This window comes from Loxodonta africana, chromosome 2, assembly GCF_030014295.1.
Source record: "Loxodonta africana isolate mLoxAfr1 chromosome 2, mLoxAfr1.hap2, whole genome shotgun sequence".
NCBI classification, from domain to species: domain Eukaryota; kingdom Metazoa; phylum Chordata; class Mammalia; order Proboscidea; family Elephantidae; genus Loxodonta; species Loxodonta africana.
The window spans coordinates 58,498,507-58,513,925 of NC_087343.1; the positions used below are offsets into that span (position 1 = coordinate 58,498,507).

General features: G+C 40.9%; 1 protein-coding gene and 1 pseudogene across 1 annotated transcript; both read left to right on the plus strand.

Moving 5' to 3' along the window:
- The first annotated feature begins 6,133 nt into the window (after nucleotides 1-6,133).
- LOC111749992 (granzyme A-like) lies at nucleotides 6,134-15,125 on the plus strand. The gene is made up of 5 exons (XM_064271938.1): nucleotides 6,134-6,261; nucleotides 9,789-9,927; nucleotides 11,787-11,922; nucleotides 12,114-12,386; nucleotides 14,898-15,125. Exons 1-5 carry the CDS (start codon nucleotides 6,162-6,164, stop codon nucleotides 15,057-15,059), a joined length of 810 nt encoding a protein of 269 aa, XP_064128008.1. The 5' UTR covers nucleotides 6,134-6,161; the 3' UTR covers nucleotides 15,060-15,125.
- LOC135228202 (small ribosomal subunit protein eS1-like) lies at nucleotides 6,268-9,780 on the plus strand (annotated as a pseudogene).
- Nucleotides 15,126-15,419: the final 294 nt, after the last annotated feature.

Genomic DNA, 15,419 nt, shown 5'->3' on the forward strand with positions numbered 1-15,419 from the left:
GCCAGCCTTTTGGTTAGCAGCCATTGCTCTTAACAGCTATGCCACCAGGGTTTCCATATATTTAGATAGACCCATAAAAATTTCAGATTCCTGACTGACATTGCCACGGACATCACAACAGCCTGGTGGAAAGAGCACTGGCCTAGAAGTCAGAAGCCAGCTTCATCACTACATAGTTTCCAGACTTTGAAGAGGGAATTAGCCTGTCTTTTCATTTTCATATCTGTAAACTGGGAATAATAACAAAAGCGTCTAAAACGAGATGTCCTTAGAATTTGAGGCCAAGAGTTGTCCATTCACAAGTTTTGGTGAGAATGTGGAGAAATTGGGATCCTCATTGCTGGTAGGAGTGTAAAATGGTACATCCATCATGGAAACAGATTCATGAGAGTTCCTAAAAATATTAAACATAGAGTACTGTATGTTCCAGAAATCCCACTCCTAGGTATATACCCAAGAGAAATGAAAACACATCCACACAAAAGCTTATACATAAATGTTCATAGCAGCATTACTCATAATAGCCAAAAAGGAGAAACAAAAAAATGCCTGGCAATTGATGAATAGATAAGTAAAACCTGGTATATCCTTATAATGGGATATTGTTTGGCACTAGAAAGGAATGAAGCACTGATACATACTACAGTACGGATGAATCACATTATGCTAAGTGAAGGAAGTCAGTCACAAAATATACTGTATGATTCTAGTTACACGAAATGTCAAGAATAGGAAAGTTTATAGAGACAGAAACTAGATTAGTGGTTGACTAGACCTGAAAGGGGGAGAGGGGGACGTGAGAGGGAGGATAATGGTGAGTGATTGCTAATGGGTATAAGGCTTCTTTTTGTGATGATGAAAATGTTCTAAAATTAAAATATGGAAATAGTTGCATAACTTTGAATTGCATTATATAGTTTAAATGTTTGAAATTTATGGTATGTCAATTATATCTCAATAAAAGTTGACAAAATGGAGGAATAGCAATCACATTCATGTAAAAAGAAACAAAACTGTCAATGTTTCTCCTAAGATATTTTCGGTAGCTATAGTCAACCAAACCAAACTCACCAAACCAAAACCAGAAGCAGGGTATCCCATTTCCATTACTGAAAATGATTAACCTTTGACGCAGCAGTAATATCTGGGAAAAGGAAACAATAGGGCTCTCTCCTGCCGGCATTGGATTTCTGAAGAAGCAACTACCAGGTCTGAAGTTGTCAGGGTGTTAACTGTGAGGTTGGTTGATTCAACGCTAAATGTCCTGACAGAATATGAAACCGCGTGTATTATAATGAATAAATAGCACATCCTTACCTCAAAAAAAGATCTCAACACATTTATAATAGAAAGCAAAATTTATACTGTTCCTTCAGCAGCTGGAATTGATACTTCTTAGAGGGAGACATTCCCCAATGTTACAGCAAAACAGCTGTGTCTGGCTCCTGTTTTTCCTTCCCAGCCGATTCTGGAAGGAAGGAATGAAGAAGCAAAGGAAGAAGGAAGAAAAGGAGATACTCTGATTTGTCTAAAGTTGTACTGAACTCTCCTACTATAATTGTGGAGGTTGTCTATCTCACTTTTCAATGCTGTTAGAGTTAGTTTTATGTATCTTGCACCCCTGTCATTGGGTGCATAAATATTTAATATGGTTATATCTTCCTGGTAAATTGTCCCTTTAATCATTAGATAGTGTCCTTCCTTATCCTTTGTGATGGAGTTAATTTTAAAGTCTATTTTGTCAGAAATTAATATTGCCACTCCTGCTCTTCTTTGATCGTTGTTTCCTTGATACATTTTTTTCCATCCTTTGAGTTTCAGTTTGTTTGTGTCTCTAAGTCTAAGATGTGTCTCTGTAGGCAGCATATAGCTGGGTTATCTTGTTTTATCCAATCTGCAACTCTCTGTCTCTTTATTGGTGCGTTTAGTCCGTTTATATTCAGCGTAATTATAGATAGGCATGAGTTTTTTTTATGAGTTTAGTGCTGTCATTTTGATGCCTTTTTTTTGCATGTTGTTAACAATTTCATTTTTCCACTTTTTTGTGCTGAGAAGTTTTTCTTTGTAGATTGTGTGTTCTTTTTCATTGTAGTTGAATTTATTTTTGCTGAGTCCTTATGTTTATCTTGGTTTTTATTTTGAAGTATGGAATTGCTAGTCCTCTTTGTAGTTACCTTCATATTTACCCATATTTTTCTAGTTAAAACCTAACTTGTATCACCCTATATCGCCTTGATTTCCTCTCCATATGGAAGATCTATGCCTCCTGTATTTAGTCCCTCTTTATTGATTATTGTCATCTTTTACATAATGACATCAATGATTCCCTGTTTTGAGCTTTTTTTTAAAAAATCCTATTTCGTTTTTGTGATTTCCCTATTTGAGTTGATATAAGGATGTTCTGTTCAGTGTCCTTGTGTTGTGTTGATATGTAATATTATTGATTTTCTGACCAAAGAATTTCCTTTAGTAATTCTTGTAGCTTTGGTTTGGTTTTCGCAAATTCTCTAAGCTTGTGTTTTATCTGTAAATGACTTAATTTCACCCTCATATTTGAGAGAGATTTTTGCTCGATATATGATTCTTGGCTGGCAATTTTTCTCCTTCAGTGCTCTATATATGTCATCCCATTGCCTTCTTGCCTGCATGGTTTCTGCTGAGTAGTCTGAACTTATTCTTATTGATTCTCCTTTGTAGGTGGCTTATCGTTTATCCCTGGCTGCTTTTAAAATTTTCTCTTTATCTTTGGTTTTAGCAAGTTTGACGATAATATATCTTGGTGATTTTCTTTTGGGATCTACCTTGTATGGGGTTCGATGAGCATCTTGGATAGATATCCTTTCATCTTTCACAATGTCAGGGAAGTTTTCTGCCAACAGATCTTCAACAATTCTCTCTGTATTTCCTGTTATCCCTCCCTGTTCTGGAATTCCAATCACACACAAGTTATTCTTCTTGATAGAGTCCCACATGATTCTGAGGGTTTCTTCATTTTTTTTAATTCTTTTATCTGATTTTTCTTCAAATATATTGGTTCCATCTCCCCAATTCTGCATTCCAATTCCTCAATTCTTCTCCTCTGACTTCCTATTGCGTTGTCTAAGTCTATAATTTTATTGTTAATCTTTTGAATTTCTGAATGGTGTCTGTCTACGGATTCTTGCAGCTTATTAAATTTTTCCTTATGTTCTTGAATAATCTTTTTGATTTCTTCAACTGCTTTATCTGTGTGTTCCTTGGCTTTTTCTGTACATTTCCTTATTTCATTTCTGATGTCATCCCTGATGTCTTGAAGCATTCTGTATATTAGTCTTTTATATTCTACATCTGGCAATTCCAGGAATAAATCTTCATCTGGGAAAGGTCTTGATCCTCTGATTTGGGGGTTTGTAGAAGCAATCATGGTCTGCTTCTTTATGTGATTTGATATCAACTGCTGTCTCCAAGCCATCTATAATTTATTGTAATGATTTATTTTATATTTGCTCACTAAGTCTGATCTTCTTGTTTTGATTTGTTTCAATATACCCAGATGGGCTGCTAGAGTGAACTACCTTGATTGCTGGAGCCTTTAAATCACTTATGTCCTGTTACCAGATGGTTAGAGCTATTACCAGGTATATGAGCCTATGACCCCATTCACTGTTCTTGAACAGAATCAGCTCAGGTGTCCTGATAGTGGGTCACCTAGTGTGTGGTGTAGGCTCTCACCTGCTATCTTAGAGGAGTAGTGGTGATGCTTGTATGCACCGGTTTCTAGTAGCTGCAGGGGGTCATGCTCCAAAGAGGGCAGGGTGCTGACAACCTTCCCCCAAGTGCCAGTGAGGAAGGAGCGTCTCTGTTCTCTAGAGCGCTCTGGTGGGTGGGCTCTGCAGCTGAACCTTAGGCACCCAATGCTTGTATCTCTGAAGACTGGTAGGCACCACTATCCTCAGACCCCTTTAGGAGGTGGCTAGGTGGTGTGGATGGAGCCTCAGCCCTCAGTTCCCTGCTGTGGGTCAGTGAGGGCTCTGTTTAATAGGTAGAGTGGCATCAGACCTCCAAAACCTACCTGTCCTCTGCTCTGCTGAAACAAATACAGTCAGACCTCTAACAGAATTGCCTTTGCATTATAATAGCCACCTGGTTCCATGTAGGGGTGAAAGCCAAAGACTGTGGATCTCTTATGCCTGGATGGAGCTGCTTCTGTTCTGATCTTCCAGTTTAGGGAAGTCAGAAAAGAATTTTTCCTCTGATTGTTAATTACTGCTTTTCCCAGGCCAGGAGAATGGGTTGGGGGAAAAAAAAAAAAAAAAAGCAGAGCACTTCTCTCTCTGACCCAAGGAATTCGAATGTTAATGAAGCCAGCTGGGGCAGGGAGGGGAGGGATCAGATAGATAGGAGAGAGTAGTGTGGTAGAATAAACAAAATCACTTATCTTGTGTGGCGAGGGCTGTTTTATCTGAGATTCCAAAGGGGTATGTAGCCTGTGTGGCGGGTTGGGTCCCCTCCAAGATTCCCCCCAGGGTGTTAGGGCTGTGTCCCTTATTTGTCTCGTCTCAGGAAGCTACCATCAGCTCCGCCGCACTCGCTCCAAAGCCCAGCACCAAGGGATCTGAGCTGGGGCACTGCACGCACCAGGCTCCAGAACTAGTTCCTGTTTCCGCGCGGCCTCTTGTTCCCCTGTCAGTCAGGTCAGTGTGTAGCCTGTGTGCACTGGCTGGGTCCCTGCCGAGGCCGTCCCAGGGGCTTAAGGCTGCATCCTGTGCTTGCCTTGTCTCAGGAAGCCATCATCAGCCCCACCACACTGGCACCAAAGCACTGCACCAAGGGCTCAGGGGTAAGGTGCAGCGCACCGGGATCTGGAACTAGCCGCTGCTTCAGCACAGTCTCTCGCTCCCCAGTCACTCAGGTCAATTCCTGAGTTCCGTGTTTTATGGTCAGGGTTTGTAGATTGTCATGTACGTAATTGATTCACTTGTTTTTTTGAGTCTTTGTTGCAAGAGCTTTCAGCGGAAGCTTCTGCCTAGTCAGTCATCTTGGCCCTGCCTCGCCTAAAGTTGTAAAATCAAACAATCAGAAGGCTGGGAAGCAGTAGTTACTAATACTGAACATATTGATCAAAGAGTCTATAGAATAATCATGATCAAAACGGGGAAAATGTGGCACATAATTTCAAATTCTCAAGGAATCCAGACTTTCTGGAGTCCTCGAGGCTGGATGAACCCCCCAAAGCTTTCACCCTGAGATAATCTTTAAACCTTAAATCATCGTTAAAAAATATCCCCTGAAGTCTTCTTTAAACCAAACATAGTTTAGCTTAATTAGTAAAGAATGTTTGCCTTGAGCATTGTTGTCAAGAACTATCTATATGGTATCAAACAACTTTTAAAGAACTATCTATACAGTATCAAAATGACAACAGCAACTTGAAAGGTTATATAGGAAGCTTAGGGAGTAGTGAGTTTATTTCAATGGGGGAGAAACAATTTGGAAAAGGAGGGTAAGAATGGTGTACAGTTTGAAGAATGTAATAAATGTCACTGAATTGTACACGTAGAAATTATTGAATTGGTATATGTTTTGCTGTGTATACAGTTGTTTCAACAGCAATAAAAAGAAAGTTGAGAAGGGGCCATACCAGCCTGTGACCCTATACCTGCCATACACTCCAGTCAGGAGCATTCTCCACAAAGCGGGGATGGAGAATCAAGGCAGGAACTTAATAGTAAATAAGGCTCCCTCCTGCTTCTCCACTCATGCTTGCCCTATTAATCCCAGGCGGAATCGATTCAATGGCACTGGGTTTGGTTTTTGGTTTTTTAACTCAAGAAGATAGCTAGAAAGAAATTTGGTTGGTGACCAATTTTTTGGACCTTTTTAAAGCTCTAATTTAAGTCTTAAAAGAGCTTCCATTCATGGATACTCTTCTTGGGTACCATGTTCTGAGGGCAACAAAGTCCCCATACCCCCACCAGCCTGTTGACTTACAAGATTCCACCTCTACCTCCTGGCAGAAGCAAGCTTGCTTGCTGGTAATGAGCGATTATTCACAGTTCTCACTTGTGTTTCAATTTTGAACGCTAACTATGAAACTGCAAAGAAAGAAAGGAAAGGAAACCACATCTTCTGTGCTCTCTATATATAGGTTAGCAGCAGTCAAGAACAAAAAACAGATTTTCATGTTGACTGATGTGAGTACACCAGCCACAATGAGGAGCTCCTGCACATTTCTGGCATCCGTTCTTTCGATTGTCATTTTTCTCCTGCTAATTCCTGAAGGTAAGACTGCTTTTCGTCATTTCCATTATAACCATTGAGCAAACTGGAGCACAGTGTCAAAGAATATTCGGCAATATTAAGTCTACTAAGAGAAGATTCTTTTTTTCCCCGAGCCTTAATACTTTTAGGATTCTTTCTTGGCTTCTAAACATGTATCTTTATTTTCGAAGGAAAAACATTCTCCTTTCTTCCTTACAATTTCTTCTTTACAATGTCTTTGCAGTGGACCATAGAACCACCTGTGTTTATTGCTACCAATTTGTAGCTTGAAAATTGACCAAAAAGATTGTGTAAAAACACAAGCAAAGAAATTTAAAAGGGTCCTTTTGTTGAGAAAACGAATGGTACATTTAGGAAAGGAATAGCAGTGCATGACTCGGTTAAGCCTTTTTTGCAGCAGAAAATGCAGACACATTTTAAAGACAAGACAGACACGACCTCCACACTAAAATGAACCAGGAATGACTCAAATTTTTATAATGATCTCTCTAAGCTACAGTCTCTATGGGAATACATTAGGGAAAGTTCCCATAACAACTCTTTGGGAGCTCTATAGTATTTCTTTTATTAAGTTACATCTTTGTGTACTAAATGGTTACTAACATTCCTGGGTTTATGTAAGCTCCGCATGCATTGATTTGAACTGCTGTAAAATTCATGGCATTATCACCGAAAGGGTAGTTCTATATTTTCCTTGTTGAACCTCCTAAGAAATGAGGATTACTCTGGGACTGGGCTGAATTGGGTTGACAAGCAATGTGGAGCTAGCCATGGTTTTTCTCTGGGATCTGTCAGCTTGTGGAAGTGGGAAGGGTGAGCAGAGATTGACACAACAACCTGTCTTGCCAGAAATTACTGAGGAAGTTCACTGGGTTATCTTGTACCTGAATATGAGGGGAAAGAAATCTAAAAATAGCCCTTTTGGCTCTCTGAGCAGCACCATGGCAGTCAGCAAGAATAAGTGCCTTACAAAAGGTGGTAAAAAAGGAGCCAAGAAGAAAGTCGTTGATTCATTTTCTCAGAAAGATTGATACGATGTGAAAGCACCAGCTATGTTCAATATAATATTGGGAGAACACTAGTCACAAGAACTCAGGGAACAAAAATTGCATCTGAGGGCCTCGAGGGTCATGTTTTTGAAGTGAGCCTTGCTGACCTGCAGAACAATGAAGTTCATTTAGAAAATTCAAGCTAATTACTGAAGCTGTTCAGGAAAAAAACTGCCTGACCAACTTCCATGGCATTGATCTTACCCATGACAAAATGTGCTCCATGGATGAAAAATGGCAGACCATGACTGAAGCTCATGTTGATGTCAGGACTACCGATGGTTATTTGCTTCATCTGCTCTGTGATGGTTTTACTAAAAAATGCAACAATCAGATTCAGAAAACGTTTTATGCCCAGCATCAACAAGTCTGCCAAATCCAGAAGAAAATGATGGAAATCATGACCCGAGAGGTGCAGACAAATGACTTGAAAGAAGTGGTCAATAAATTGATTCAAGACAGCATTGGGAAAGACATAGAAAAGGCTTGCCAATCTATTTATCCTCTCCATGATATGTTTGTTAGAAAAGTAAAAATGCTGAAAAAGCCCAAGTTTGAATTGGGAAAACTCATGGAGCTTCATAGTGAAGGTAGTAGTTCTGGAAAAGCTACTGGAGATGAGACAGGTGCTAAAGTTGAACGAGCTGATGGCTATGAGCCGCCTATTCTAGAATCTGTTTAAAATCCAGATTTTTAATGGTGACAAATAAAAGATCTTATTTGTGAAAGAAAAAAAAAACTAAAAGTAACGAGATGGATATTTGGGCCAAAATCGTGGGCATCTTATAGGTGTGTCATAGTATGACCATGTTCAGGTGTGTTAAATTCTCCACAACAGTGACAACGGGGCAGATAAAAATTCCAATCATATCTTTTCTTCAAAGGGAACAAAAGTACCTTGCTCTGCTCCACTGTGCTTCCTATGGTCAAAGAGAGCACTGTGGGCCCATAAAGGAAACAGACACACAAATGCAAAGGCTGATACTCTGGCCCAGTGGTCTCAACCCTGCCACACATTAGAATAATCTGGAGAGTTTTAAGAGTTGGTGACATCCCAGGCCCAGCCCTAGAAGGATTCTGATAGGCACTGGGAATTGTTAGTTTTTTAAAGGCTTCCCACATGCTCTAAACCCTGCCCCAGACCCTTCTAGGAGTGGTTGGTTACAGGAAAGATGGGCTTATTTCTGAAGCTGGTATATGTGCTCACCAAAGATAGGACTCTGCAAAAGAGAATATTCTATTGAAAACTGAGTTTATTGAGTTTATAGTTTCTGCAGAGAAGGTCCAAATATGCACCTTTGGGGTTATCTGTCTACATGTGATTCACCCAAGGAAAAATTGAGATTTGGGTGAAGTTCTCTTAGTTTCCTTGCCCCTTTTATTTCTAGAGCCTAGAATTTTGCCTTCCCAACTCCCTTCTGGAAATGAGATCCCACGTAGTCACTCTCTTCCCCCTTACCTCACCCTCATCAACCTCATGAAAGGTTTCTATATCTATATTGTTTACCTTTCCGAGAATTTGGTAGTGAGTTAGCTTTCATTATGGGATAGTAAGCACTGTGACTTATTCAAGGAACTATGAGCCTTGGCCTACAGTTAGATCTTTTAGGAGAACGCAGGACATTTGGTCTAGGAAGGAGAAGAACTGAGATCATATCACAGTGGAACAAGGTTCTCTCAGCTGGCATGTATATCCTTTGCCTTGTGTTTGGGTCTTATTATTCTTTAATGATGGGCCTATACTCTTAGTGTATCATCAAGGAAATTTTTACTGAGGCAGAATTCTCTATAGCATCTTCCCCCTCCCCTACCTCATTGCAAAAGACCTTAGATTAAACCATGAGGTTCACTCTGGAGATTCAAAGGTAGCCTCAGGAGCAACAGATGTTATTCTCTCAATTTATGAATGAGGACAGTGTGAAGTTCAATAACCAGAAGTCTCACAATGACCAAAGAACTCATGGCTTGGGTCACAGCTAAAAGGTGCTATTATCAGCTCATAAGGTGTTTTTTGCAAGAACTTTGGTTGAAAAGGGAAGTTCTCAGGCTTCTTAAAGCACTCTCCTCCCCAGATTAATACTATGACACAAGACAGTGGTTGGGGTGCTCACGGTTTCCATCACCACCAGCATCTCCTGTAACAACTGTTACCGGTGTAGACCAAGGCACAGCTCTCTGTCCTTTGCCAGGCTTGAGGCCTGAAGATGGTGATTTGGGATAGATTTCCAGCCTAATAATCCTTGGTATGGCCATTGACACAGCTTCTGTAGGTTAAACTGCAGGACTGTCTCAGAAAGTCCAACAGGAGTGGGATTTTCATTCAGGTGTCTAAGGTCTACATGAAGTAAAAACAGGAAAAAACGCTTTCACCCATGCTTCCTCTCCACCTGGGAGAATTGTGGCTGGCCTTGGAAACACAACTTTATGTAGAGCTCTTTGGGTGAGTACTGACCTGAATTGCTTTTTTCTATTTAACAGATTTCTGTGCTAAAATCATTGGAGGAAATGAAGTGCATCCTCATTCAAGACCCTACATGGTCTTCCTTAATGGAAAAAAAATCTGTGGTGGGGCTTTGATTGCAAAAGACTGGGTGTTGACTGCAGCTCACTGTCCCCGGTAAGAGCTTCGGTTTTAAAAAATATTTGTGTATATATTCTAATTTTTGGTGATATTAATAAAAAGAGATAGGAATCAACTCGATGGCACTGGGTTTATTTATCCCACGAAAACCACAGGAGGCTCATGTGTGTTTTCACATCCCTTAAATCTCTGGGACTTTGCCCTACTCCCAAAGTGAACCAAAAACCCATTGCCACCGTGTTGATTCCAAATCATGGTGATCCCAAGTGTTAAGAGTAGAACTGTTCCATAGGTTTTCTTGGTTATAATCTTTACAGAAGTAGATTGACAAGACTTTCTTCCTTGGTGCCACTGAGTTGGTTTGAACTCCCAACCTTTAGGTTAGCAGTTGAGCACAAACCTTTTGCCTTAACTCAGCAGGGAGTTAAGCTCAGACTCTGTCCCAAAGAGGCCAGTGAGGAAGCAGCATCTACAACTCTTTCTGTTTGTCTCCGCGAGAGCCTCTGTATAGGTGCTGTGAGGTTTTGCTTCTGGTCATGACTGCGTGACCCATAGAATTCACCACATCATGGTAGGCAAAGACTTTCAGTGCCCCCTCAGAGGCCTGGGCACAACTGTCAAGTTGCTTGTTTGGAATGCCTTCCTATCCCCTTAGGAAGTATCTCTTACTCCTTCAGCTATTTGTTAAGCCCTGTCAACCATTCCCTTCGGCTCTCTTCCAGGCCTGGTCTTTTCTCCACCCACATTGGATGGCCCAGGATTAGAATCAAACCTCTAATCCTAGGCCATCCAATATCATAGCCAACAGCCACATGTGACTGTATAAATGTACATGAATTTAAAGTTAAATAAAACTACAAATTTAGCTCCTCAGTCATCCTAATGCCATTTCAAGCACTCAGTAGCCATGTGTGGCAAGTGGCTGCCATGGTGGACAGTGCAGATTTATAGAATATTTCATCACCAAAGTATGCCCTACTGGAAAGCACAGTTCTAAAGTCTTAAGTGAGACTGAACTCAGCTGATGCTCTGGAAAAACAGAGCGTGAATAGCTGGTTGATGCATTTCATACTAGGATGTGAATCATGACAGCTTTAATTCTTCCCTGGTTTCCAAGAAACCCTGGTGGTGCAGTGGTTAAGTGCTACGGCTGCTAACCAAGGGGTCAGCAGTTTGAATCTGCCAGGCACTCCTTGGAAACTCTATCGGGCAGTTTTACTCTGTCCTGTAGGGTTGCTATGAGTTGGAAACGACTCAACAGCAGTGGGTTTGGTTTAGTTTGGGTTTTTAATTTTCCCAGAGAGTATTTTGATTTTGTCTACCAAAATGAACCATTAGCATGGAATAAAATAAGGGGAAACTCCTGGGTCCCTACTTCAGGCCACCATCCCCCCAACATACATGACCTCAAGGCCATGCAACTAGAGTCTTTACTGGGCAGTCTCCTTCTGAAAGTTTTCCCTTTTAAGGTTAAGTTTGTTGCTCTCTTCCAACAATCCCTTTGGTCCATTACTCTACAAATATCATGCGTTCCCAGGTGTCTTTTTCTTCTGTCTCCAGACCACTGAGACCTTTGTTTTCCAGTAATCTGCAGCATAATTCTCTGTCACAGCTAAAGGGGGACAGCCCTAAAACCCCAACAGAGACTCGCAACACTTGGCTTAGCTACAATGGAGTTCAATTGTTTTTCAATGAACTTAGCTTGGTTTATTGTAAATAAACTGGTAATAATGATAAAATTTGTAAGCATCTTACTCTTTTATTCTTTAAAGCATATAGTTTTTGTTTTTTCTGAGCTGCAAACAATTAACTTCACAACAATCGATCAGCACATAATATGTTCATCCCCCGGTTAAAACAGTAAGCTCAGCTAAGTGGTGCTGTATCTGTTTCAGTCCTTCTCAAGTCATTCTTGGAGCTCACACAATAAGCAAGAATGAGCCAGAAAAACAAATAATGTCCTGTAAGAGAGAGGTTCTCTATCCCTGCTATGACCCAGAAACACGTGAGGGTGATCTTAAACTTCTACAGGTATGTACCTTTTGATTGTCTTCTTAAAAACCAAGGATCTCCTACAATCTCACCACCTAAATGGAAATTTTCCTTGGTGCCCCTATTAGCTACAGACTCAAATAATGGGATCCCTGAGGGTGGGGCTAGAATGTAAGTAGAAATGTGGATATTTTATTTATTTCATTCTCTTTATTCTTGTCTCCCAACAGCTGAACAAAAAAGCAACACTTAATAAAAACGTGGCAATCCTTCCCCTACCTAAAAATGGGGAGGATGTGAAGCCAGGAACAGTGTGTCGAGTTGCAGGGTGGGGGAGGACTCAGAATAATTCTCCTCAGTCTTCAGATACCCTAAGAGAAGTCAATATCACTGTCATAGACAGAAAAATCTGCAATGATGAAAAGCATTATAAATATAATCCCATGATTGGACTGAATATGATTTGTGCCGGAAACGTCCGAGGTGGAAAAGACACATGTAATGTAAGTAAAAGAAGATCTGATATTTTAGCTGCTGTGGGACTGAGTCATGCAGACACAGAAAACATAATGTAATGCTTTGTCTTTTTTTTTTTTTTGTCTTATAGTGGTGTTGGCTTATACAGGGTCCTAGTGCTTTTTGAAAGAGTTATTGATAAAACCCCAGTCAAATAACTTAATGTCCTCCGCTCAAGTGAATTGTTCATCAAAAATAAAAAGTTCACTGCTAATGTGTGGGTTGACCCACTACATCTTCTAGATTTTATACTAGAAACCACTGTTTTAGTTATCTAGTGCTGCTATAACAGAAATACAAGTGGATGGCTTCAACAAACAGAAGTTTATTCTCTCATAGTCTAGGAAGCTAGAAGTCTGAATGCAGGGTGCCAGCTCCAGGTGAAAGCTTTCTCTCTTTGTCAGCTCTGGGTGAAGGTTCTTGTCATCAAGCTTCCAAGGAGCTTCTCAGTGCAGGGACCCTGGGTCCAAAGGACCCACTATTCTCCCAGCTCATGTTTCTTGGTGGTATGAGGTCCCCATGTCTATCTCGTCACTTCTCTCTTTTATATCTCGAAGGAGGTTGGTTTAAGACACAACCTAATCTTGTAGATTGAATCCTGTCTCATTAACATAGCTGCCTCTAATCTTGCCTTATTAACATGGAAGGTAGGATTTACAACATATAGGATAATCACATCAGATGACAAAATGGTGGACAATCACACAATACTGGGAATCATGGCCTAGCCAAGTTGACACATATTTTGGGGGGACACAATTCAATCCATGACACCACTGAGAAGCAGTGTTTCTCTTTTTTTCTCATTTTTCTTATTAACATACATAGATCTAAACATGAAGATATGTAAGACTCAGGAGAACTAAAGTCAGGGCTCCTATAGGGCCTTCAGTGCCCTTTTTTCTATCCAAATCCCCACCCCCTATCAAATTTCTCCCCCGCTTAACCAGGGCAAGTCTGAAATGCTTGTCATCCCAAGCCTGGCTGAGAATCTGGAGCTGGATCCCATAGGTTTCCAGAGTCAAGCTTAACCCCCAAAAAACAACTTTCAGGGGTGGCCCACTCCATAGAATGTGTAAGCCTCCATATGAGTCCCCTGAAGAAGAGTGGGTAGGGACCTGCTTAAAGGCAGGAGTAGAAAAAATACTTTACAGTGTTTTAAGCTATGAGTACTGGCATCTGATTTTTCACCCCTCCGGAGGACTATTTACAGCCTCACCTGAAGAGAAGGGATATGCAATGTGCATGGCTAGGAAGTTATCAGAGATTGAGGTCCTTCAGGATCAAGTCTTAGCAAATCCCAAGTAAAGAGGGAGTCTGACTTCAGCACTCTCCCACTTTCTCTTCTTTGCCATCCCTTCTACTCCTCCACCACTCTGGGCAACTAGGAATGCAGAAGCTTCATGTTCTTGGAACCACATGCAACATCTTAAGGCCACAGCAGCACCCCACAATGCTGGTCCCTCTCCTGCCAGCCACCTCTCTACCATCAAAGCTTAGCAATCCTTTTCCCTTTCTCTCAATGCCCAAGACTCCTTGGAATTGGCTGTTGATGAATTAAACCTAAAGGACTAATTCTGAAAATCCCAGGCACTCTAACAGGCAAGGGAAATACGCTTGTCCAGGGAGGACCCAGATTCTCACATGGTCCCTTACTTCATACACTCATAAGGCCAACTTTTGTGTGAAACAGAAGGATCATTGGTGCCTTCCCACTGGTAAGGTGGAATTGGGTCCCTCAGAGTCTTGCATTTGAAGAGTTCTACATACATGCCTCTCCAGGGGCCTTCTAATATTGATAGTCTTCCCTGAAGCCACACAGAAGACTCTAGACTTCAAACTCATTTAAATATGCTGATTCTAGAGTTCCAGGAGGGAATACAAGGTCACACACTGGATGACCCAGTCAGCAACTTACCCCTAGCCAACACCTCAGTCCTATGAACTCAGTGAGAATCTAAGCGTAACCCCTGGTTTCCTGGAGCTTCCATCTAACACCAGAGGCTCAGAGGCGATCTGGGAGAGCAATTTCTATCTACTTGAGATGGGTGAAGGGGAGGGAAAGGTTGCTTTGGTTTTGTTTCTTTGGGAGAAGGGAAGACAATTATCTGCTGGAGGAGCCAGAAAACAGTTTCATGGTTTTCGCTCTTTGCCTCAACATCCCATCTGCATTTGACTATTTTATCCTTTGAGTTATTAAGCATTTAACAGGAGTGTTTTCTTTCTGAAAGCAGGGGATCAGATAATCAGTCTCCAAATTAACTGACACCATAAGCTAGAGTAGAAGTCTCATTTCAATTTTCACTGGTTCATAAATCAACTGAGTGAGCCAATTAAAAATAATAAAATCTTTCCAAACATTTCGGTTTTTTTAAGCACTCATTTTCACTTCACTCAAGATTGGTCTTAACTCCATATTGAATGACATAGAATTTCTTTCATTTCATGAATGGTCATGTTCCACACTGATCCCTACCACCCTTCTTGTTTTCCCATAGGGAGATTCTGGAAGCCCTTTGATATGTGAAGGTATTTTCAGAGGCATCACTTCCTTTGGCCTTTCAGAGAAATGCGGAGACCCTCGAGGACCTGGCATCTATACACTTCTCTCAAAGAAATACCTCACATGGATAACTAAGACAATCAAGGGGACAGCTTAAATAACTGTATCTCATTTGCTATCATTTCTTTACTATAAATAAATAAAATCAATTTGCTTGGCTATATCCACTTCTCTCCTGTAACTTTAGTAAGCAAATCTCCACTTGCAAAGTGAAGCAGAATAATACAGCAAGCTCATGAATAATGCAAAGAAGAGATTAGGGGACCAATGTCACCAGTGTCATCCATGTGTCAACTAACATGGGAATTTTGCCCAAATTATTCATTTCACTTTCTCAGTGGGAGTCAGCAGATGTGACATTAAAATCAGGCCTGTCCAGCAACATGTACAGTGAAGGGCTCTGCAATTCTACAGGAAACAGAAACAACCCATCTGGAGCATTTGGGTTGAAAGAAAA